At 40.1% G+C, this 26515-nt stretch overlaps 1 protein-coding gene across 1 annotated transcript in view; it reads right to left on the bottom strand.

Annotated features, from left to right (window-relative positions):
• Positions 1 to 25930, bottom strand: part of itpka (inositol-trisphosphate 3-kinase A) — a 49524-nt gene extending 23594 nt beyond the window's left edge. Inside the window, exon 1 of the mRNA XM_002935350.5 lies at positions 25162 to 25930. Within this exon, the coding sequence (XP_002935396.3) occupies positions 25162 to 25692 (531 nt within the window). The 5' untranslated portion in view covers positions 25693 to 25930. The remainder of the gene's footprint in view (positions 1 to 25161) is intronic.
• Positions 25931 to 26515: the final 585 nt, after the last annotated feature.

Genomic DNA, 26515 nt, shown 5'->3' with positions numbered 1-26515 from the left:
CTAATGCACTCTCTGCACTATCAGGCCCGAATTTTTGTGTTTTGAAACAAAAATTTTCTCAGAGTTACCAGAGGTAGCTTTTTACAGCCCCTGGTAACTGGTTGCTCACTGCCACCTAAGGTAAGGTTCTCACCTTGCTTCATGGCAGGAGCAGCCCTCGGTGTACTATTTATTTCCAAATTACACTGTTTACATAACACCATTAAAAATGTTATTCTTGAACCGACAAATGTATTTTCTAGTTGTAACATTGGTGTGTAGGTGCCATCTCAGTGCATTGTGCCTGAGTCTAAGCTTTCAGAAGGAGCCAGCGCTACACATTAGAACTGCTTTCAGGTAACCTATTGTTTTTCCTACTCCCATGTAACTGGAGGAGTCCCATTCTTACTACTGAGTGCTATTCTAATACCTTCTGGGAGCTGCTATCTTGCTCCCTTCCCATTGTTCTGATGATCGGCTGCTGGGAGGGGGATGAATTCACTCCAACTTTCAACTCAGCAAGTTTATTAGAGCACAGGTGACATGGCTGTGGCACCATGGGAAATGAAGAATATAGCTAGCCCCATGGGAAATTTTTAAATTAAATATAAAAAAATCTGTTTGTGTTTTTGAAAAACAAATTTCAATGCAGGATTCTGCTGGAGAAGCTCTATTAACTAACTATGTTTTCCCATGACAGTATTTAAGTTTATTATATGCATCCAGGGGCGGGCCAAGCTGACTGGGCTCCCCCCAGTTGGTTGCTGCACCTCTTGCTGATACCTCCCCGCTCACGTGTACACATGAGCACAATAACTTTGTGGGGGGGGGGGGTGGAGATATAGGTGTGAGACGCCTACCCCTAGTTCCGGCCATGTATGCATCCACAAATGTATTTGGCCACATATAAAAACTGAATATTCTACAAGGGATAATATTTTAAAAATAAAAAAAAGTTTTCACCTGACATTATTGCTTTACTTATAGATAGATTTGCCAGGTCTAACCATAAGGCTACTAAATCAATTTTTCTCTCATAACCAGGCAGCAGTGCTCTTTCTAACAGTACAATGTAAATCTACCCCTTATTGCCAGTGTGTTCCCTGTTTATCTACCGACCAGCAATGCAATAGAAATAAATCTTGCAGTGCTTCAAAAGAAAGGCTGCAAAATGGCAAAGTAAACCCATGGAGTTTTCATTATTTTAACAGAAGTATTTGTGTTAAGACCTTTTCTTGTTCTTTAAATATGTTGCTGTAGTTTTCCTTATTGTCGTTAAAAGAAATTTCCTGTTATTCTCAGGAAGTAGATATTTCCCTACGGTCTAGGGCAGCAGTTCTCAACCTGTGTCGCCTAAGACCATCGGAAAACACGTATTTCTGATGGTCTTAGGAATAATTTTATGGTTGGGGGTCACCACAACATGAGGAACTGTATTAAAGGGCCGCGGCATTAGGAAGGTTGAGAACCACTGGTCAAGGGGAAGCACCAGATAATTCTACTTTGAAAATCTTCTATCGACTTATGGATCCTGTCTTCTATAAATCAATCAATCAAACCGAATCACGAGGTAGGCAGCACAGGAGGTTCCTTGTTCGCGCACGCGCAGACTGAGGGAGAGGGTGTGGGGGCAAGCTGGTTGGCTGGATTGCCTTTGGCAACCAGCCGGCTTGGCCCAACTCTGTTTTTGGAAAATGTGCCCCTTTTTATGATACATAAGGATATTAGATGTCACTGATGAGTTCCATGACTCTTTTATACAGGTCATGTCGTGACTTCCAATATCTTTATAATATATGGTACACAATACTTTATAGTACACAAGTTTTAACAATATGTGATATCACTAAGCACTGTTTATTACTGATGGCATTACTGAGCGCTGTTTAGAAAGATACTGTATACATTACACATATTTTTGGTTCTTGTGCCTTATGAATGGAATAATGTACATTCTAATGCAGAATAAATAAGAGTATTAGCAGTCACCAAGAAGTTCAAAGACTATTTAAAACAATTTAGGGGTTATGTAATAAGAGGCACTAAATTTGCCCAGGAGCAGTAATCCATAGCAACCAATCAGTAAAAGGTAATTACTGGTCACCTATTTAAAAGCAAACATTGTATTTGTTGGTATGGGTTACTGCTCCTAGGCAAACATAGTAACATAGTAACATAGTAAGTTGGGTTGAAAAAAGACATACGTCCATCAAGTTCAACCATAATGCCCATATATAACCTGCCTAACTACTAGTTGATCCAGAGGAAGGCAAAAAACCCCATCTGAAGCCTCTCTAATTTGCCACAGAGGGGAAAAAATTCCTTCCTGACTCCAAGATGGCAATCGGACCAGTCCCTGGATCAACTAGTACTAAGAGCTATCTCCCATAACCCTGTATTCCCTCACTTGCTAAGAATCCATCCAGCCCCTTCTTAAAGTTATATAATGTATCAGCCAGCACGACTGATTCGGGGAGGGAATTCCAGAACCTCACAGCTCTCACTGTAAAAAATCCTTTCCGAATGTTTAAATGGAACCTCCCTTCTTCTAAACGGAGTGGGTGCCCTCGTGTCCGTTGGAAGGACCTACTGGTAAATAAAACATTAAAAAGGTTATTATATGATCCCTTTATATATTTATACATAGTTATCATGTCACCTCTTAAGCGCCTCTTCTCCAGTGTAAACAGACCCAACTTGGCCAGTCTTTCTTCATAACTGAAACTTTCCATACCCTTTACCAGCTTAGTTGCCCTTCTATTACATATGGGGGTTTGTGTTTCATAAAAGCCCAAATGTAAGCTGTGTGAGTGCAGATCCTGGCCTATATATTAAGTGCCAGCAAATTCTTGCAGCTGATGAAATGTAAGAGCCGTTTTGTTGTGACATTGTGATTAGTTGACTAACATGTAAATTTCATTTTGCTCAATTTCTGCAAGAAGATTTGCTCCAGATTGTTCAAGGTAGTTGGGTGTTCCTGGTGTACCTCACTTTTTAATCAGTTGGGTTGAAATCAGGGCTTTGACTGGATGATTGTGGGACAGTCACCTTTATGTTATCGAGCCACTATAACATTACTTTGGCCTTGTGTTTAGGATCATTATCCTGCTGAAAGCTGAACTTTTGGCCAAGTTGCCTATAAGATGCAAAGCTCCAACTGAAGAGAGCACTCCCACAGCATAATGTTACCATTACCTTACCTTTCTGTCAGTATTACATTGTTTTTTTGTTCTAATAATATCTTCAGCAAATTTGATTTACTGTAACTGCAGAGCTTACTAATGTGCCATTAAGATACCAGGGAAGCTTCAGCAAGCATAATGTGCCTTCCTCTCTATGTGCAGCAAGTTTTGTATTAGTGCTGCACCATGGCAAGAACATTGTGCTCTTAATAAGCTCTAGCCGAAGGAGTCTCTTACTAAGCTACTTTTTATGAAAAATATGTATATAGCGTACAGGTGTATCCTTCCTTTACATCCTGTTTGTACCACAGCTGCAGCTGGCTGAAGCTCTAAAGTATCAAGTGGCTGTGACTATAGAAGGGGTGACATTTGCAACAGGACTTTCAGAACCCGCACAGCTCTCAGAAGCAACAGGATTACAGAATCCTCATTTTAAGTTTCTATTATTTACAGGAGAGGTTCACCTTTAGATTTACTGTAAGCAAGATGCAGACAGTGTACAAGTTGTCTTTTTTTCCCTTCTGCTCTGCAACATTTTTTAGCTTGGGATTTGACTTATCTGGTCCCACTTGCACTGGCAGCCAGGCAGTGATTTCAATGGCAGTGTGGAAGATGTTTAGCAAAAGGGTCTAGATAGAAAGCTAGATAGTAACACAGATAATAACAGTGATTTCAATAAAAACCTAGCCTCAGAATGAATCATCCGCTTTCTTGTTTTAGCAAAATGACAGCATTTTAAATTGCAGGCTACAGAAGTAGAAGAGAAAAGCAAATAAGCCAAAAACATACCTCCAGCCACAAGGGACGAATTCTCGGCCTGCATTTATCGAGAATCTGCCCCTATGCTTCAAAAAGCTTAATGATGTGCCTGCACCCGGAACCATTGTGTCAGCCTGGGTGCAGGGAGACTGGGTACTTGAGCAGTTACGTGATGAAATATGCTCTGTGAACATATTTCTAAAGGGAAAAGAGAAATCTCCCCACCATATTTTCCAAAAAAAGATGTATGAAAAACTTAAAGTTCTATATGAACATGCACAGCTTTATGTTTTGTTTTTAACACCCCAAAAATCAAAGGTTATTATATACAGACAGGTTTATAATACGTTCTCAAAACCTATTATTCGGAGACAATTTGCAATTGGTCTTTATGTTTTATTATTGGTAGTTGTTTTAATCATTTTACTTTTTGGGAGTGGTTTGAGAAAGTGACTGATATATGAATAGTAGAGGGGCTGAATAGAAAGATAACTAATAAAAGGTAACAATAACAATAACATTTTAGCCTCACAGAGAATTAGTTTGGTTACTGGGGTCAGTGACCCCCATTTGAAAGCTGGAAAAGAGGCAGAATAAGAAGGAAAATAATTAAAAAACTATAAAAGATACATGAAGATCAATTGAAAAGTTGCTTAGAATTAGTCATTCTATAACATTTCAAAAGTTAACTTAAAGGTGAACTACCCCTTTAATAAAGAACATCCTCCAGGAGCCAAAGTGTAGAAGGATGGGGAGTACTGTACTTTACTGTAAAATATGTAATCATTTTTGTTCTCTAACCCTTGTTTGTTAATTATAGTAAGACCCCTGTTTGTTATCAATTAATGTAAATGCATTACTTACTAGCACGATATAAAATATGTTGGTGATGATGAAGAAGTTTAGAAACTATTTCACAATATGAAAATGACTGAATGTCACATTTGAAGAATTTTTTTCTTCTGCAGTTACCCATATATCATCTTCTGCCAGTAGAATTTTGTGCTTCTAAGGCATTTGCCCTTTTAGGCTTAATTACGCATATAGTTGGAACACTGTCACACTCCCTAAAATCTATTACATTTAGCATTAGTAGGTGGCATTTAAACACGTTATTACACAATGGCCCTTTCTGTCTGAACTAGGTCAAAACCAGATAGGCCATGTTTAGGGTCTGAATATATTCCACATCAAACCTGTTAATTCCTGTTAATTAAAACAAAACTGAGCTGTTATGTTGCTCTGGCATTGCTCCACATGTCTCTTGACAATGATGAGAAGGAAGTGAATAACATTCCCCATCTCTGCCTGACAATTGTAATGTTTGTTTCTAAACAAGTAGCATCAGTCATACATTGTAAAAATTTGGAAAAAGCTTGAGATGCTCATTTTAACCTTCCACTACATCAGCTAGAAACAAAGTAGAATTTTTTGAATACCATGTATTTAGCTACTACTAAACATGTCCTATTATTAGATTAAAGGGGAAGTATAAGATGCCATGCTGACATTGCAGAGTTATAGTTAGATTTAAACATGCATGGGAGGCCTGAAGCAGTCAGCCTAAAGACCAGTTACAGTAAAATGGGAATGCCTATTGGCTCTGAGATCTAGAAACCCAGTGTGTTAGTCAGAGTTCAATTTAGGTTAAATGCTTGATATTCCTGGAACTATGGCTGAATGGCTTATAATGTTTTCATATATCTGATGCCCTTAAGGGGTCGTATCCAAATGCTGGACCTTAAAGATGGGGCCAAAACCAAAAAAATCTGAATCCACCAGTCTATGGCACACACAAGTATTCTCAAGTGTGTAAAAAAAAGTGTTTCTTAATATTTCATTTTACAGAAATCTATGGACATGAATGTCACAGAATGCGTATCTATCATGTCTGACACAATCAAACATGATAATTTTTACCTGCATTTCAGTTATCTGCAGGGAAACTACCTACATGCATACATAATATTGCTATATGGGTGCCAAATGCATTCTAAACCCAGTAAAAACTAACTTATGGGAAAGCAAGTTGTAGTATTGGACAGACTAATAACTGCCATGTACAAAAAAAGCATTAGCATTACTTCACTGTCCATTGATCCCCAGACTTGCTTAAGCCCTGCACAGCTGAGCAGTGAGACAAAACTAGAGTGCCTGAAAGTGGAAAAGGCTGTTTAGTGTAAAAAACTGCTGCAACTGGAACAAGGATTGGAGTGGATCGAAAATATAAACGGGATGGTTGGGGACGTATCTGGGCAACTACACTGACAGTAAATTTGTAATACTGGCCCCAGCCAGTACAACCTTACTCCTAATGCGGAGTGTATGGAAATCCCCCATATTCCTTCATTTCCCCACATTGTTAAACTGTGCATGCACAATGAGCATTCTGCACCTAGGTAGACCCTGCATGCATCTATAACTCTGTCCTTTCCCAACAGCTATTTTTAACCTTCCCTACTAATTCTATTTCCAGTTTCCTATTCTTACTTCACTGTTGTGAACAATTGTGGCGTTACTGGGCACCCACAGTAGGCCATGCCCACAAATTTCAGTACTGTACAATGTATCCCCTGGGCTGCAGCAAGTTGCCAAGTGTGGTGACAAGTTCCCAGTTTTTAGATAAATTTTAAATAGATACCTGTTAGTCATAATGCTTGGGAACCTGTGGTTTTCTGGATAAGAGGTCTTTTCGTAATCTGACTCTCCATACCTTAAATCTACATAAATTAAAGAACATTATTTTTAAAAATTAGAATTACTTTATTAAAATGAAGTCTATGGGAGATGGCCTTCCTTTAATTCGAAGTTTTTTGGATTTAAAAACCTGACAAAGGCTGCATGTAGAAAGACAGATTGCTGATCTGATAGTGAAGGGTAATGTAATACATGCAAAAAACATACAGAATTTTAAACTGATTATATTTTGAAAGTTTCACAGTGAGATGTTTGTGCCAGTTTTCTTGTGCCTAGTGCCAATGTGCCTGTTGTGTCTGTTATTGTAAATTAGGTGCTATGTGCAGCGCACAGAGGCGCAAAAGAGCCTTGTATCAAAGTGGAGGGTTTGCTATGTGAAATAGGCTCATGAAGTCATGAGGGGTGTGAATATATACACTCATGTCACGACCACAACATGCCTATTTTATAAAATGTACGGTTAGGGGCCAGATTCATTTCCATGAGAAAACATTATTTTACAGTTTGTCACATAAAAACGTATAGATGAGATTCAATTTGATGTAAAAAAAAACTTTTCTCCTAATTCAGGTCCAGTTTATCCCACAGACTTAAATAGAGTTTTCATGAGATAAACAGTGAGATAAGTTGAATTAAATTGCATCTGGTTTTATGAAAAAATATCATTGAATCTAGTCCTCTGTGTTATTTACTAACTGCCAGGTTTGTCCCTATAACCTGTCAGGCCTTACTTGATAATGAACCACTCTACATGGTATACCATTTTATGCCTAAATTGCCTGGGTTTCAGCAGGTGCAATTGCACTAGAAGTCTGGGGGTGGGAAAGCTTTGCATTATGGAGGGGGTAGTATTTTACTCCTAATAAGTGAGGCCTGATCAGTGCCTAGCCACAAAGATGGAAACATAGTCGAGGAAAGCTGCTATCCTGGAGGCAAGCTGCATCCTCCAGGACCCTGGCAAGGGGCAGGCAGACAGAAGAGGTGCCAGCGTTGTGCCCTAGCCAGGTGCCTCTTCTGTCTACCCCAAGTTCCGGCACTAGGCCTGACATCTACTTTTTCAATCTGAGCTCTTGACAAAAAGTCCTCTTTGTTGCTGCTCATCCCAGACTCCCAGTGTGCCCACAGACTGAAAACTAAAGTGATATTAGCACTATTGTCACTTTGGGCTTTTCTGCTGGTGTTTTCAGTAGCAAGCCCATCTGTCCAGTTAATAAGCAAAGCAACACTAGCCAATTTATAGGGACTTTAAATGCCATGTTAAAAAAAGCCATGCATCATGTGTCTGCTTCCTCTAACACAGCACAGCTTGGCAAAGGCCTCAAGTAGTTACAGTTTTACTTGCAAAAGCTCTGTGTAATCAGACCTAGCCTCTCGGGAGGTATGCAATGTCAACACAGCAAATAACATTGTTATCTACTGGGGCGTTATGTTTGCCTTTGGAAAAAGCCACATCCTTCAGTAATCACCCTCTCCAGTAAATAATCCACTTTAATGATCTGATTACATTTTGCATTACACGTGTATGAAAACTCCTTTCCCAGTTTATATTTCTGAGAAGTTGTTTGGGGTGAATAAAGCAGAAACTGAAGCCAGTCCACACCTAAATAAAGCGCAGTGCTACGTCAGTAGGGATTTTGATTTCTCATAAAGGAAATTACACTCATTTATGTTTTGTTTATCCCACTTATTTTCTTAAATAACTCGTAATGCAACAAAGGAAAATTTGAATTGCCACAAGCAGAACAGTTGTTGCCTTTTTTGAGAGCAAGCTCTCTGATGGGAATTCTAATGTCGGCCATTAGATATTGGCAAATCAGAGAGCTGCATTAGTGGCTGGCAGATGGGTTGATTGAGGTTACAGGAGGGAGACTGGATACATTTTAGCTATGTCTGTATGGTAAATGGAGAGATGTAGCATGAGAGTTAGGCTAATGCCACACAAGACGGATTCTTGCAGGCCGAGAATCCCCCCTACACTCAATGAACTCGGTGCCATTGCATTGACCTGGGTGCAGGCACACACACAGCAGAATTCAATAAAAAACTGCTCACATGTGCAGATTCATGCCAAATTCTGTTCAGTGTGCCTGCATCCAGTCCAATGCAATGACTCCAGGTACAGGCACAACAATAAGATTTTTTTAAAGGTCTGAGTTTATCTGCAGTCCAAGAATCTGCCCTGTGTGGCCCTGGCCTTAGGTTACACAGCTGCTACTGGAACACAGGGTAGAGTAGGGAAGGAGGTGGATACTGAACCAGATTGTGATAGGGCCTTGCATTGTATATAGGTGAGAATATTCTTATAGTATTTGATTTTTACCTGCTGGGTAGCTGGGTGAATAAGTTAAATTAGTGACATATTATCCACAGCGAGAGGAGGGGTCAGAATGTTCAGGAACACTTTTTTAAAAATATTTTTATAAAATATATAATATGCCCAGTGGTGTAACTATAAAGGAAGTGGGTGGCCCAGGGGACTGTGGGCCCAGACTAAGGGGTCTCCTTTCTCTGTTATATAGAAATTCCCCCTCCCCAGCGGCTTTCCTACCCAAGAGTGAGTGGAGAGCATGGGTAGGCAAACGGGGGGGGGGGGGTAGTGAGTTGCGCGGGGTTGGCTGTGCATTCCACGCCCCTTTAAAGATTTTCCTGCTAGGGGGCCCTGTGCCACATAGTTACACTGCTGAATATACCCAGTTTGCCCTGAGAAAATTGATGTTACATATGTAAAATAACAGAATGTTAGAAAAAATGAAAAGTTGTTGACCTCCTCCTAGATGATGTCCTTGAAAAGTTTTGTAGCATTTATTGTTTAAATGAATGATACATAGAAACAGCACTGTAAGCATGATCCGGAGAGATATGCAGGGTCATTGCACATGGGGGGTCTGGTCTTTGTCTTAACAAATTTGTTCAGTTGTCACTTTGGATTTGTTTTTCATCCAAACAGTATGAATCAAATTAATCAAAACTTCTCATCTTCCTTTCTTCTCAATTTTCTTTTCAGGAGGTCAACTGCTTCTTGCAGAGAACGACTCAATTCTATACAATACAACATTAAAATTTCCTAGGGGGTGAATACAGGCACTGCAGAACATTACACCATTCCTTAGTACAGAACCTCATGTTATTAAAGTAACAGTTTTGATAGACTGTGTCAGAAGAGTAGATGTATTCATACTGCAGATGTCCACAATTGCTACAGTTATCATTATAATTTCCAAGTACCTTTGCAGTGTTTAAAGGGATATTGTCATGATTGTTATGGTGTACTTTTTATTACTAAATTACACTGTTTACATAGCAAATAATTCACTCTACAATTTAAAATTTAATTCTTGAACCAACAAATGTATTTTTTTTAGTTGTATATTTTAATATTGGTGTGTAGGCAGCCATCTCAGTGCATTGTGCCTGAGTCTGAGCTTTCAGAAGGAGCCAGTGCTACACATTAGAACTGCTTTCAGGTAACCTATTGTTTCTCCTACTCCCATGTAACTGTGGGAGTCCCAAGCTGCTGGAGAAGCTCTATTAACTGATGTGTGTCGAAAAAAAACATGTTTTCCAATGACATTATTCCTTGCCGGCATTATCTTAGAGATTCATGTTATGCCAATAGTCAGCTTTACATGCAAAATAATTTATATATCTTAGCCTCTGATTTGAAAATGTTGTTTGTCATCTTCCATCCATCACCATTTTTACAGCTGGATCTGACCCAATTATTTCACTGAAGGTGAAGGCTCCAGTTAAAAGAGAACCCAGAGAATAAGGGCTAGCTGTCCTTTTGTGTGTACTATAACACTTCAAATTGGTTCTGGCGCTGTAGTGGAGTCTGGAGTGATAAACCAAGGAACAGTGGTGTGGTAGTGAATCAGGGCTCTGGTGATACACAAGCCAGAAGGAAATAAGGGCAGAACAAGAGATCCAACTAAAGAATCCAAGACATAAGAATATTTAAGGACTCACCAAAAAGAGTGCCTGAAACAGGAGTGGTATCAGTGCTGTGATGTGGATTTAACCATGTAACTATAGTGAGGAACAAAGGAGCATTTGGGGTAAAAAAAAAATGTTACCAAAACCATGGTTTTGCAAAGAGGAATGGGAAAAATAGCAGTGTACAGTGTGGTGACATGAAGGGGTGTGTATTTATGCCGTTAGTTATTTGAGAACTAGTGATGAGCGAATCTGTCCTGTTTGCTTCCCCCCAAAAAAATCACACAACTGTTGAAAAATTCATAAAACAGAAAAAAATTAGCAAAATGTGGCTTGCATGACTTTCTGGATGCAACTGCAACTTGTTCCTTGTTTTTTGTTGCAGCAAATTTTTGCAGCACTTTTGCAAAAATTCACCAATGGTGGAATGCGGAATTTCACAGCGAACCGATTCCTTTTGCAAAAAATTTGCTCATCACTATTCAGAACCCAAACCTGAACTTTATAGAAACCCCCCTTCTTTAAATAACTATACTAGAAGGGTACTGCAAAAACAAGCAAATCCCAAAACCTGCATTTCCACAAGAAAGAGCATTCTAAAACGAAAAATCAACATTAACTGATGTTCACTACATACATTTATATATATCTCCAAATCCTAAGACTGACAAAACTTCTCTTCATGAGTGGCTTTATAACTCTTTGGGCTACCCCACTGTACTAAGCACATGGTTCTGAGAAATCTGGGTTTGGTTCTTAATTCAGCTCTCTTTACCTGCCTCTTTAGAAAAAAGAAATGTACACATAGCCCCAGTTATGTGATATCTTCTGTTATATACACACCTGGTATCGCAATAACAATACATGGAGCAACAACCATCCTCCATTGATACATTCTTTTTAACCAATAATTTAAAAAGAATGTTTGGCATCAGGTCCTTACAACAAACAAAGCAGAAAATATGTGATGATGTCTGACAAAGCTGCCACTATTTACTAGTCAGTCAGGCTCTTCCAGCTTATCAGAGAGAAATATGTATAAAAGCACAGAGAAAACATATATAAATAAAGCTAAAGAACCACACAGTGCTTAATCAGCACAGACACACAAGGTGAGTAGTCATCCATTTATGCTACAGAAAAAAAAACATGGTTGGATTATTACAATTCACTTTCCATTTTGAACAATGAGGATATGCAAGCATGGCACACCTTTGCTATTGTCAGGAACCCTGCTTGGAGCTGCTGGTAGTTACAGGAATCCCGGCAGTTCTCTTAGGGCAAATGACTAAACTGTTACTCATAGGATAACTTGGCCGCAATGGTTAAAAGGTGCAGCCAGTATGTGGACTTTGTACAATGCACCCTCTTTTGTAAATGAGCCCAAATTAGTAAAGAGAGAATTGCTTACATGTCACTGTGTAATAAAAGTAAATTCAATGTGCAATATGGACTTAGCATTATTCCTTTTTTTGGAAAATTACTATGTTCTCCATTGTTTGATTTGGAACTGCTAAAGTGTGCATTTCTGTGCCAAAAGCATTGGATTAGCTTGTCCCTGCCTATAATTCTGAGCTTTCTAGATATGGGGTTTCTGGATAGGAGATTCCATACCAGTAGTAAGCCCATTAGTAAGCCTATAGTAAAGCTGAAGAAAGATTTTGCCATGTGTAGATGGCATAGTACCCCAAGCAAAACAGGCCAGATGGGTAGTTTTCCAAAGCATTAGTATTAGGAGGGTAATGGAGAAGCGTTAAGCCCCATTATCCATGGCACTATGTGCTATATCCTGAGAGCAATGAGACAACTCTTTAAGATGCAATGGCGTAGTTTGGTGCAGTTCTGGAGAGAATCAGAAGGCCTGACATCAGCACCATAGAGCACTGTCACCAGGCTTGGACCAATCTTTTCGTTCTGGCAAATGCCAGAGGGGCTGCTGTTAAATGCCAATGGCAGTCACTATTTATTGGACTGGCAGGGGGCATTTTGAGCCTCTGTATTTTTTAAATGCCAGAGCCTATTTTGAAGCCCAGTTCAAGCCTGTCTGGCACTCCTGGAAGTTCTTCTGCAATGATTACCAAGAGATGCATGCTGGTAGGGAGCACTACAGTGGTACTACAATGAAACTGTTATTATTGCAATGCTACAACTGCTACTACTGAACTGTGAAAGACTGAGCAATCCGAGAGCTATTTATTTGCATAGAGCTGGAATTTAATGAATTGTCTGTCACTGCATGCATGAAAGCTTACATTGTTGCCTAACTTAACCTTTTATCCTTATGTATATACATCTACATGGTATAGTTTTCCCTTGCATTGTCAACTCCACATCACCTTTGCATTGGTGAGGAACTTTCCGCCTTCACCCCCAAACACCATAAAGAAAACCAGTCTGTTAGTGCCAATCACATGGGAGCCAGGAAGAATATGCCAGATGTGTTCACTGGTGCATAGCACTAGCTCAGACATTAAAGGAGACAACATTTTCAATGACACACAATGAAGAAACAAAACCCTGAAACGGGTGGACACAATCACAAAACCCACTCATGTTTTATGCAGCCGTTTTGACTTTACGTACAATAGTGAAATCTTTTGTTTTAATGATTTTTAATATTGTACACTGTACCATGATGCAAAACATAAGTATTTCCAATACAGGTATGGGAGTTCTTATCCAGAATGCTCGGGACATGGGGTTTTCCAGATAAGGGGTCTTTTCATAATTTAGATCTTCATACCTTAAGTCTGCTAAAAAACATTTAAAGGGGTGGTTTACCTTTAAGTTAACTTTTACTATGTTACAGAATGGCCAATTCTAAGAAATTTTTCTATTGGTCTTCATTTTTTACTTTTATAAATACTAGTTTTTGAACTTTGCCTTCTTCTTCTAATTCTTTGCAGCTTTCAAATTGGGCTCACTGACCCCAGCAGCAAAAAACGTTTGCTCTGTGAGGCTATAGATTTATTGTTATTGCTACTTTCTATAACTCATTTTTTATTATTCAGATCCTCCCCTATTGATATACCAGTCTCCCATTTAAACTGTTCCCTGGTTGCTAAGGTAATTTGGAACCTATCAACCAGATAGCTGCTGAAACACTAAACTGGAGAGCTGCTAAATAAAAAGTGAAATAACTAAAATAATAAATAAATAATAAACATTAAAAAAATCCAATAGGATTGTTTTTCTACCAATATGGATTTATGCAGTTTAGTTACAAGCTACTGTTTTATTAACATAGAGAAAAACAAAATAATTTTTAACAATTTGAATTATTTGAAATGGAGTCTATGGGAGTCTATGGGAGATGGCCTCATATCCTCATATTTTTTCCAGTGGGATTGCACAAAGTTGGTCGCCCAAAGTTGCCTCACAAGGAAACTTTGGGCAACTTTGGAAAACCGAAGTGACACGTATGCCATCCCACCAGCGATTTACATTTTTGCCGGTGGGATGGTAAGTCGGGGAAATTAGTCATCCGCAATAGTAAAGATTTATCGAGGGTGACTAATCTCTCCGTGTGCCACTGCCTTTAACCAGCATTAAAATCCACATAAACATACCGAGTAATCATCATCTGGATACTCAATTAACCCCTGTTGGTCTGTACTGCAGCCCCTAAAAAGATCTTCTGTGCCAATTGCTCCATTTAGCTATGGTTAAGGTGAAATGGTTAAAAGGAAGAAAATTATTGCAAATCGAAAAAGTGCTCAGACATATTTTCTTGTTGGATTTATGTCCCCATTGAACAATCAATGAATCTCAATTTAAACTGCAATCAGAGTGCAATCTCATAAAAGCCACTCAGACACATGCAGAACATGTATATATTGTACATTAATGATTTTATACTTGGTCAGCATCATTTGTATCTAACCATAGCCCATGCAAGTGTTTATATTTGGAACTGCTGAATCTGTAAGAGACCAAATATTACAGCAGGTCCAGTATGTAAACGTTCACCACTGCCTAATACCAAGGTTAACTGAATGTTCTCATCAGAGATTCAAAAAAACTCTTTCATTGCTGATACATTGCTAAAAACACAAATTCAAGGGAATTGAAACTAACTAGACATTCAGGCTCGTACGCCAATATTTTATATGCCAGAGAGTGTTATGGGTGTGATAATTACTGAGGTGCTCGGCAGTCATCAAAGAAATACAAGGCATAAAACAGTATGGGATGCCTCTTAGTAAAAGGAAACCTCAAATGTTTTACATGTACAGAGCCACAGAGTGTCAGATGGGTTTCTAATAGAGAACTTGAGAATTCTGTTGGTGCAGCTCAAACAATGAGCCACACTTGTCATTGTCTTTTAAAAATTATCTGTGTGGTTATTGTTTCTAAATAGTGTGGCTTGGTGAGCCATCAGGGAAAGCATGAGTCACAGAGGGGTTAAAGGACAACTAAGGCTCACACTCATTTTCACTCTGTGCATTGTTCTCTGTATACACACACACATAGCACCTACAATGTCCAACACTGCAGGTGATTTACCACGGAATCAAGAAAAAATACCGTCCTTCCCAGATAATGTATTATGTTGTAGGGTTCTAGCTGCCCTTTACTATAAGGATAATACTTTAACGGAGCAATATTTAAGAGAGGGTGTACAATATTTACCGAAAAATTGCCAAATCCTGCACCTAATTTAGGGCCAGATTTATTAAAGTGTGGGATTTGAGCTCCCCAAAGTAAAATGCACCCACATTCTATTGCTTCCTATGGGTTGGATTTTTAGAAGTGTATTTATCAAACTCTAACATTCGCCTTTTGAATTTTTCTGTGATAAACTCTAATCTCACATTTTGCTAAATCTGCCCCTTAGTAATGGAAACTGCAATCACGTCTACTAAAATCTTCTGGTGTTGCTTTAACGTAACAGTTAACATTGTAGCAAGTGTTTATTTATAGATTGTTTTTAGACTTGGGATTCTCATTTTCCTACGTTTAGATAATTCCTAAAAGAACTGGCACAGATATCAAGGTAACAGATTGTAAAGTAAAAGCCTTGTGCGCACTCTTTATGCAATCCACGCATACCCTGCAAACCTAATGAAAGCTGCTGAACATCAAAGTAATCATAGCCATCATGTTATTTAAACATTATCCTTTTATTTTTATATATCAGTAAAGTGTTTTCAGATGTATACCCTGGCATTCCAAAATGATCTGAGAAATGTATATGACTCACCATCTCTGAAACAGTAATAATACAGTATGTACAGTAATCACTGACATATATATGTCATATAAATATATAAATATGTGAGTTTGGCTAAAGATTTAACAGCTTATTACTTGTTGTTCTTAGCTTGCCTGTAAAAAAGGTCTTGCTTCAATATTCACAGTTCAGCCGGTATTTTCATCTGTTCTACAGCTGATGCACCCTGAACAAATTATGGCAGTCTTAGAGAGGTATTTGAGAATAAAAATAAGGATTCTGGCTCAAGACTGTTATATTTTATCATTAATTGCCTCCCAACATTCCCAACATACAGCTTTGGTTAAATTTTAATTAAAGTGTAACTCTATTGCTGAAGGCGGGGCATTTCTGGGGATGCTACTTCTTTGGCATAGGGCAGTGATCCCTAACCAGTGGTTCGTGAGCAACATGTTGCTCTCCAACCCCTTGGATGTTGCTCCCAGGGGCCTCAAAGTAGATGCCCATTTTTGAATTTCTGGCTTGGGAGCAAGTTTTTGTTGCATAAAACCCAGTGTAAAGCCAAACAGAGCCTTTATAGGCTTTCAGTCCACACAGGGGCTACCAAATAGCCAATTATATATAGCTATATTTGCACCCCCAGGAACTTTTTTCATGCTTGTGTTGCTCCCCAACACATTTTCCATTTGAATGTGGCTCCCGGGTATAAAAGGTTGGGGATCCCTGGCGTAGGGGGTCAAGAAGACTATAGCACTTTCTACACTAGAAGAGCCAAATTTCTGTTTTTATAAAAACAGGAATTCAGCTTTAAAGTTAGCAGAGGTGGCTTTTTGCCGCACCTGGTAACTGGTCGCTTACTGCCATCTGAGGCAAGGTTCTTAAGGTTCTGATGCAGGAGGGGCCCTGGTTGAATGACAATAGCAGTTCAATATCATTAGGTGATCATTAGGATCTGTGGTGAGACCACAAAGGCCCGCCTAGGGCGGCACAAATTTAGGGGCAGCATGCCGCCTTAGCCGCACTGAAAATTTGCTTGCAAATGGAGCAATGGGGACTGGACACGCAGACATTGACATTGACTCATTGATGCAGTTATCTGGTATGAACTGATAATTTGGCTTCCACCAAGTATGATTAGCCTGATTTGGCTCAAAATGTAGGTGACCTAGAACCCTCATTAATCCAAGACGCTGGAAATACACTTAACCACCCACGTATCTAGAATGGGTACACCTGGTTGATGAAGTTAGAAAGTTAGAAGAAATAACCTCCATGGCACATAACGATAGCTCTAGCTATTGGAGAATCTGGGAGCCTTGGCTCACTTTTATCAACAAGGTATAACCTCCATATCTGTTGACATAATGCTCAGAATTAATGGAGAATATAATGAAGTTAAGAAATGTAAAATAGTTATATGATTTTACTGTAACAGAAGTTACTTTCTGCCAGTACTTGCTCTTCACTTGTATACTCATATATGCAGTATTGTAAGTAAGTTGTAAGTATCCTACCCTTCTCCTTTTTCCTTTCTGTACCTCATTTTTGCTTGAAATAAATAAAGAATATATATAAAAAAAAATGTAGGTGACCAAATTAAAGATCCACTCATTTACCAAGGTCTAAACAAGTATGTCTAGCTTAAAAGTCAGCAATGAATGTTACTGGACAGATTTTGTGTTTGCGGTCTATAAAAATAAGCTTTTGGACCCAAAATTGGTTTATGTACCTTGACTTATTTATTTACACTTTCACTGTATTTAGAGGAGACATGGTGACCACCATAACCAGCATGGGGTTAAGAATCCCTGTTTTAAAGCATTAATGTAATGATCATTAGAATTAGGACAAAACAAAAGAATAACTAGTCCCATATACCTCCAATCCTAAAGAACAAATAGCAAGGACTAAAGAGGACTAGAAAGAATGAACACTGGGTCAAATGCAATAACTGCTGCAAGCAGAATAGTTGGCGTCAATGTTGGAACTATGTGCAAACATTTTGAGGACTCCCACACCCTTTGTTCAATAAACTGCCCTAGGGCAGTGGTACTGAAAAAGAAAAAAAAACAGAAGCTGTACATATTTAGCCACAAGGAGAATATATAATGTAGACTACTGCCTTGCTGGATAAGCCATCCTACACTCCTGATAAGTATAAGTTTCTCTATCTGGCACTATGCAAGGCAACATAGAAGACACCCTGTAGTGCATTTCTGACACTGCAGTGGTCTCAGATGTGTGTTCCTTTCCCCATGAAGTACATTATGTTGTATGTATAACTAGCATGCAGGTGTCAGGTGCACTCTTTGATAATGACAAAAACTGTTAGGATATAGTGCACTTCTGTGTCAAACTATTTCTCACACATAATAAGCCAAGAAAAGATGGCTTCATCAGTAAGCTGAAATAATGCTTGCACATATATGGGACATTAGGATGCAATGCTTTCCAACTCTTTGATGTTTAACATATAGCAACTACAACCTTAGCAGATTTAATCTTTTTTTAATTTAATTAATAAAGATACAATCCTTTAACAGATTGGCACTGTGTGTAATAAAGCAGCTTCCTAAAGCTGGACTTTGCCTAAAGACTTGTTCCAATACAGTTACCTTAAATTCACCCTGTGATACAGTAGGCTGGAATTAGCATTATTAGCAGGAAAACAATCCATGGGATTCATATAAATCTTTAACGAGATGTGTGGGACAGATAATGAAGATGACAGTTGTTAATACACATAAGGATATCCAGAGAATTGTAGTTATTTACTTAGAGAATGTATCTACCCTTATATGGCGAGGCAGAGAGCAGTAAGGCTGATTCAACTATTACTCGAACAACAAACATTTCATGACTCTCAGTTTGCTAAGGGAAGGCACTTTGACTTCACTTTCCACATGCTTCTTCAAAATGACACATTAAAACTACATGCCCGCGGAGAGCTTTATTTATTCCAGTCATACTCCATCTGCATTGAACTCTTTCTCTTACAGCAGCAATAGCCCATGCTGAAGAGTTGTTCCAGCAGCTTATGAAAAGGAGCCTGACATGTATGGGTGACTGAAGAAGTGTGTCTAGTTTAGAAGGTTTCTTACTTGCAGTACCAATTACTGCCTGTTTTACTAAAAGCCATAAGCAGTAACAGAACAGTGCCACCAGTTGGGTTATGCAGCACAAGTCTGGACTGGGATTCAAAATAGGCCCTGGCATTTCAAGTACACAGAGGCCTAAACTGCCCCCCACCGGCCCAATAAATAGTGACTGTCTATAGCATCTTACAGCAGCCTCTCTGGCATTTGCCAGAATCCACAGATTGCCAGTCTGGGCCTTGCAGGTCATTTCTGTTAAACCAGACATATTATTTTACCTGAACAAGGTGGTATAACCCCTTTAAAGCCAGTTTGACATGTCTTTTAAACAATCAATTTCTACAGAGAGTCAAAACAGTTTGATCTAATTATATCTATTACACAGGTTTACACAGATTTCCCAAGACATCAGAACAGAGAGAGACACTCTGGTGTCACTTGGTGTGTGAGAATGCAGACAATGACAAACTATGACTTCGGGATTTAGTTGCCCTTTCCAGTGATCCATTTCCTTTTAATCTAAACCCTCACCCAAGAACATATGGAGACAGAGAAGTGATGTAGTGAGATACAGAGGAATGAAGGGCTTTCAAGGTTAGGAGAAGGAGTTTGTTATTCTTGTTTTTATGGGAAGTCATGATAAGGACTTTAGCAGTGAAAGGGCCTGGACTCCCCTTGATGCGAGGAGGAGAATTTGAGTGGGTCCAACAGATTATGGTTGTTAAACTAGTGATACGGGAAAACACAATACATTCTTGGATCTTAGAGGCAAGCGGTAAAAGTGAGACAGGACAGTATTTGATTAAAATGGAAGATGGCCTTCCTGTAATTTGGATCTGAATAATGGAGTTCCGGATAATGGATCCCATACCTGTATCCCAAAGTAATAAAGTCAAACACAAATTTTACATTTCTGCATATATATTGCAGTTAACTACTATTCTAATGCATTTCAATGGGTGCATTTGTCAGATTTTGCCTCACTTTATGCCATCATGTTGTCCCACTTTCCTTAAAAATATTTGCTTGTCCCCATGCATGTTACTTATCATGAAAATGTATGATTTTCTGCATTTTAAAAGGGAAGTTAACCCTGCTGCACTGCACTGTTCAACCAAACTCAATTGTTGCTGGACTACAAATCCCAGAATAATGTAATATATAATGAAGGTTGAGGCATTCTGGGAACTGTAGTCCAGCAACATCAGGGTTGTATTCTTAAACCAATATTGCACAATAAAACTTTTTCTTAACTTTTTCCCAAATCTTCATAGCCAGCAGCTGCTTTAAAATGCGAAAAATCATCCAATGAGAATCCCAGCTGATCTGTATAAATCTGGCTCCATGTTTTTTGTTCCTGCAATTGGAGCTGGAAATATTAAATACAGTTTCCCAGCACTGAACAAGTCTGTCCTTATCCCCATGTCTGATTCCAGTGTCATATAATGAAGGAAAAAAATTGACAAAACATCTCTATATGTAAGATAACAGCAAGATGTCTGACATAGGGATGGGAATCTGCATTCTCATTGGTCAATTCTTTTGCATTTATAATTGAGCTTTTTATCTGTACTATTCTCATTGGTAAATTTTCTTGCATCTATAATTATGTTTTTGGCAACTTCTAAAGCAAAACTAGGCAGCACAGTTGGACAGCATTATGGCTGGATTTACAACCCCTTTAAGTGTGTGTGTATGGGAGAATAATTTATGTACTTAAACTAATTATCTTTAGCACAATAATTTAAATTCCTATTCTACAGCTTATGTTTGCACCCAAGATGATATTTTTTAAAAGGTATTTTTATCTCTGCCTTTAAAAAATAAATACATCATAAATACATGTCAGCAATAACTATTCATTTACTTTTAGGAAACAATTGTTCTTTTGTGTAGAAGTATGCAGTGACATTCTCATAGATGCTAGGTAAAACCTTAGGTATGTTTTTCTGCACATTTGTTGGCTAGCTAGGCAGTGCAGAATGCAACACTGGGAAGTGTAAATATTACCCTTCCCCTGGAAATTTGTAGTCTTACAATGTTACATTTAGGACCCAGGCCAAACTGTGGATCATAATAGGGGCCTATAAAGACCTATGCAGAGTGGACTGAACCAACATTGTGGCCCCATTGTGGTCCTAACCAGTATCAATCTAGATCAGTGCTGTCCAACTTCTGTTGTACCGAGGGCCGGAATTTTTCCGACCTACGTGGTGGAGGGCCGATAATGGAAGCCAGTTTTGACCACTCCCCTTTTTGAAACCACACCCACTTGAAACCACACCCATGTTATCACATGATCATACCCATATTAATGGTTGTAGTACAGCAAAAACCGGCCATACTCTGCCTGCCCTACCCTGCCTGTGTGCCATACTCTGCCTGCCCTACCCTGCCTTTGTGTGTGCCATACTCTGCCTTCCCTACCCTGCCTGTGTGTGCCATACTCTGCCTTCCCTACCCTGCCTGTGTGTGCCATACTCTTCCTTCCCTACCCTGCCTGTGTGTGCCATACTCTGCCTTCCCTACCCTGCCTGCGTGCCATACTTTCACTGTGTGTGCCATTCTTGGCTGGTTTGTGCCATACTTGGCCTGTGTGTGCCATACTCTGCCTGCCCTACCCTGCCTGTGTGTGCCATACTCTGCCTTCCCTACCCTGCCTTTGTGTGCCATACTCTGCCTTCCCTACCCTGCCTGCGTGTGCCATACTTTCACTGTGTGTGCCATTCTTGGCTGGTTTGTGCCAAACTTGGCCTGTGTGTGCCATACTCTGCCTTCCCTACCCTGCCTGTGTGTGCCATACTCTGCTTGCCCTAGGCTGCCTGTGTGTATGGCACACACAGGCAGCCTACAATGACACAATGCTGGCACTGCTCCTACAGTCTGCACAATAACTATATATTAAAAAAACTTTTTAATTGCAGTACCACCTCAGTATATGTTCTTTTTGTAGTATGCAGGGATTATTTGTGGGTTTCTACTGCTCCTGAGGTGTGAACAGGGGAACAATGGGAGTGATTACAGCCTGAGCCTGAGGTGTGAACACTGCAGGGGGTGAACAATGCAGAGATTAAAAGGTGTGAACAACACAGGGGATTACATATTTAAACAATACAACCTGATTACAGCCTGAATCTGAGGTGAGAACCATGCAGGGGGGGGGCAGTTAATCACAGTACTGATACCATTTAAAGCTTACACAAGAGTAAGCCATCAAAGCAGCCAGACAGGTGGGGGGCCACACAGAGGGGGGTCGCCAGTTGGACAGCACTGATCTAGATCATAGATTTGACACCATATGTGGGCCAATCAGCTCTGTCCAAATATCTGTCCAAATACTCATCAATCCTCGTTATGCTTCTCTAATGAATTTCTCTTCAACTCCTCTCTCATTACCTCCTCACACACTCGCATTCAAAACTTTACTTTACATTCTGTCTGACTTCCCCAAATAAATAACTTTCACAGGAGCACTTACCGGTCAGCTCTGTATGTGCTCAACGTATTCCTGATACCCAGACAGCATAACATCCATCAGAAAAAGCAAAATATACGGAGCAGCCACAACATCGCTGAATAAAATCCACGTTTATTGTATCTATTAAAAACACATTGTGCGAGTGTTATGCAAGGGCCATACGCTTGACGCGTTTCGTGGCGTCACGCCACTTTCTCAAAAGCTGACTTCTTCCTCATCTCTCTGATTCCAAAGGGCCTTGTAAAGTACATTTCTTTTCTTAGAGTGATTCTAATTAAGCATAGCTGCAGTGTGCACTATATGCTGCTCAATGCAATGATTAGTTCAATGCTCAGGCCTTAGCTGATATTGGCCCATGTATGGCCAGCTTAACAGAATGTAGGCAACTCAAGAAGTGCAGAGGCTGCATCTCCTATCCTGTTATGATTTCTGCTTATTCAAATGGGCAAATTATCAATCCAATTAGTCCATGCATGTGTCATATTATAAACAATCTGCTGGTTTGAATCACATCACAATGAAAATCAACCACTTTGTCACAAGCTTTACGCCAATCGATATAACACATGTCATCCTGCCAAAAGGTTCCTCTTAGGACAATGGCACACTGAGCAGTTTCGGGAATTTTCCCTGTGTTACTCTTTCCTCACTAAGACACAGCATCAAAGCTGTGGAAATTACCACTCCTTTCCTCATTGCTCCCTATGGAAATCAGGTAATCATTGTTTGTGCTGTCATTTTCACAGGATTCCCATAAAAATCTAATAGAAAGTGAGTGATGGGCGTAGATTTTGAGTGTTCTGAGGCCATATTTATAAAAAGCTACATTGCCATTGCCATAAAGTAACAGATCCGCAGGGCAAACAGGGAAACTGAGGCTACTCCATGTTTGGTCCAGGTAGATAATCAGAAAATTATGCAATTATAAAAGGTCTTATTAATAATAATAATAATAATCTGTGCACTGGGAATCTACCTTGCAAGGACCAAACATGGGGTAGTTTCAATATCCCTGTTTGGTATGTTTAGCTTAAGAAATAGCAAAAACCATAGATTTTTTGAGTTTAAAACAACAGACAAACAGTATGTTCAGCACCAGTGCACATACTGCCCCTTTAAAACAAAATTTCAGTTACATCTGTGGCTAAACTAAATGAAAATATCTTAAATGGTGTATGAGAATGTTATTATTTATGAATGAATACTTTCCTTATAGTTGAAAGTTAAAGAACAGTCTAACAAGTGAGTGAGACAGGTAAGCAACAGTTTTACATGTCAGCAAGTTTCTATAAGATCTGTACCAGAATTAATTGATTCTTCACACTACAGCACACTAATCACTAGAGGCAGGAACGCCTGTGTACTTTGTGTAGCAGACAGTCCCCACTGTACAACCAATATGCCACTGTTCCCCCTCCCATGCAGCAGTGGGTGTATAATACATGTGCTTCTGCATGATACAAAGTTTATATAGAAAAAGACACCAATGTTTTCCCTTTTTTGGCACATAACCTGACATGTGTCATATATTGAACAAGATACCAATCATATATCAGTAACATATTTGAGGAAATACCAATACAGCATACCAGCCCCATCTATAAACAGCACTGACATTGTGTGAGTGTCCATTATACAACAACAGAGAGTAGCCAACCGGCGCCCTTCAAAAGATGGTATCAGTCACACTGTAATCACTGCCCTTTTAAGGAACATGCCAGTCTTTCCTCAACCAGTGCTGTTTTTATAGATGGCACTATTCTGTCTCGAATCAGTGTCCCCTTACAATAGGTACCAGTCAATCAACACTCAGTGCTCCTTTACAGCAGGTCCTGGTTACTCACCAACCAGTGCCCCTTCTTAGCCAGTTCCAGACATTTTCCAATTAGTCAATTTACATCAGTGACCCTTTTCAACAGAAACCACTTCATTGCTCCTTAACAGCAGAAATCAACCGCTTACCACTCAGTGCCACTTTAAAGCAGGTGCCAGTCACCAATTAGCTCCCCATTAAAGAAGGTGCCACTCATCAAACAGTTACACTTTAACTGGGTGCCACGCACCAATCAGTGCCTCTTTAAAAGCAAGTACCAGTCGCGTACCAGTCAATGCCTCTTTAGAGCTGGAAACAGTTACTCATCAATCGGTGCCATTTTAAACCAGGTTACTGATCACCAATCAAGTAAATCTCAGATACCATTTGTTGTCATGTGTGCCACTCTAAAGCAGGCACCAATTGCCCACCAAGCAGTGCCCCTTTAAATCGAATTCCCGTTATTCACCACCCAGACTCCTTGTACAGATAGTACCAACCATGCTCCAATAAGTATCCCTTTACAGCAGGTGTCATTCAGTCCCCCATGAGTTCCCCTTTAAATCAGGTTCCAGTTTCACCACCCAGGTGTCATTCAGTCCCCCATGAGTCCCCCTTTAAATCAGGTACCAGTTTCACCACCCAGGTGTCATTCAGTCCCCCATGAGTCCCCCTTTAAATCAGGTACCAGTTACTCACCACCCAGGTGTCATTCAGTCCCCCATGAGTCCCCCTTTAAATCAGGTACCAGTTATTCACCACCCAGATGTCATTCAGTCCCCCATGAGTCCCCCTTTAAATCAGGTACCAGTTACTCACCACCCAGGTGTCATTAAGTCCCCCATGAGTCCCCCTTTAAATCAGGTACCAGTTTCACCACCCAGGTGTCATTAAGTCCCCCATGAGTCCCCCTTTAAATCAGGTACCAGTTATTCACCACCCAGATGTCATTCAGTCCCCCATGAGTCCCCCTTTCCAGCAAGTCCCAGTAAGACCCCTTACAGTAGAGTAAGTGGCCAGTAGCAAGCAGTAGCCCAGGATGGCACACTCACCAGGCTGTTCTCCTCACTATGCTCTAGATCCACATGTCCCTGGCTTTTGCTCTCAGAGTCGCTCAGCAGATCGTCTTCCGAGTCCTCCACAGCAGAAGAAGAGCCGGTGGAGGAGAGCGAAGTGTTGGACACAGAGAGCCTGCGGCTGGCCAGCTTGAGCAAGCCTTCTCCCTTCAGTCCATTCCAGCCGGGCAATTCCAGCAGCACAGCGCTTGGGCTGGGAGGAGGTGGTGGCGGCTCCTCGGAGCTGGTAACCATTAAATGTGGGATAGCTTGGGGATCCCAGCTCCCCATCCGTGGCTCCTCCACAACCTCCCCATTGCTCCTATGCCAACTCCCGCTACCCATCCTCCTCTTCCTCGGCTCCCTCTCCCCGTTCCACTCCGCCGTGCACCGAGTCTCAAAGAACAACCGCAACTCCCCAACACTGAGGCGCTTCCTCACGCTGCTAGCATTTGGAGAAGGAGGGGGCTCCCCTGAACCCCCCGCATGGTTCATTCCGCTTTCGCTTGAAACTTCCGTAGGAATCATCCAAAACACAAAGCTGTGGGGGGTACGTGATGCTAGGTAAAGAGATGCAGCAGCAGGGAGTGCTTGTGCCTTGCAGGCTGACAGAGAAGTGCCGAGAAGTCTGTTGTAAACTCTGCCACTCACTTCCTCCTTTCTCAACCTGTCCTGGGACGTGTGTGTGGGAGGGTTGGCTTTGTTTTCTTTGCTTTTTTTCAGATTCTCTTTTTGTAGTGAAAAGAAAGTTGACTTTATCACCAGAATGGGAAACTTTTATTTTTGCAACTCTGTGAACACGTTTTGCAACTCTGTCAAGGACAGTCAGACCAGTGGCATGTATGACATTGGAAGAAATTTAGTAACAAAAATAATACACAGTTTATTTATAACATCATAAACTTTTTACCCACTGGAACATAATATTAAAAGGGCTGTTATGAATTTTATGGTACACTTTTTATTTCTGAATTACCCTGTTTACATAGCAAATAATAATAATAATAATTTAGTTGTAATATTGGTGGATAGGCAGCCATCTCATGTAATATTGGTTTATATGCAGTGCATTGTGCCTGAGTCTGAGCTTTCAGAAGCCAGCACTACACATTAGAACAGCTTTCGGGTAACCTATTGTTTCTCCTACTCCCAGGTAACTGGAGGAGTCCCAAGCTGGACTTGGATTTCTTACTATTGAGTGCTATTCTGATATCTACTGGGAGCCAGGGGAACTGCTGTTATGAGGTGAGTTGAGAAACTTGCCTCAGGCGGCAGCACCACATAATTTACCAGGGGTGAAAAAAAGTCGCTCCTGGCAACTTTAAGAGACAATATTCCATTTACCGGTTAT

The sequence above is a fragment of the Xenopus tropicalis genome, chromosome 8, assembly GCF_000004195.4.
Source record: "Xenopus tropicalis strain Nigerian chromosome 8, UCB_Xtro_10.0, whole genome shotgun sequence".
NCBI lineage: Eukaryota > Metazoa > Chordata > Amphibia > Anura > Pipidae > Xenopus > Xenopus tropicalis.
Note: the sequence above shows the minus strand (reverse complement) of the source record. Positions and strands in the feature narration are given on the sequence as shown.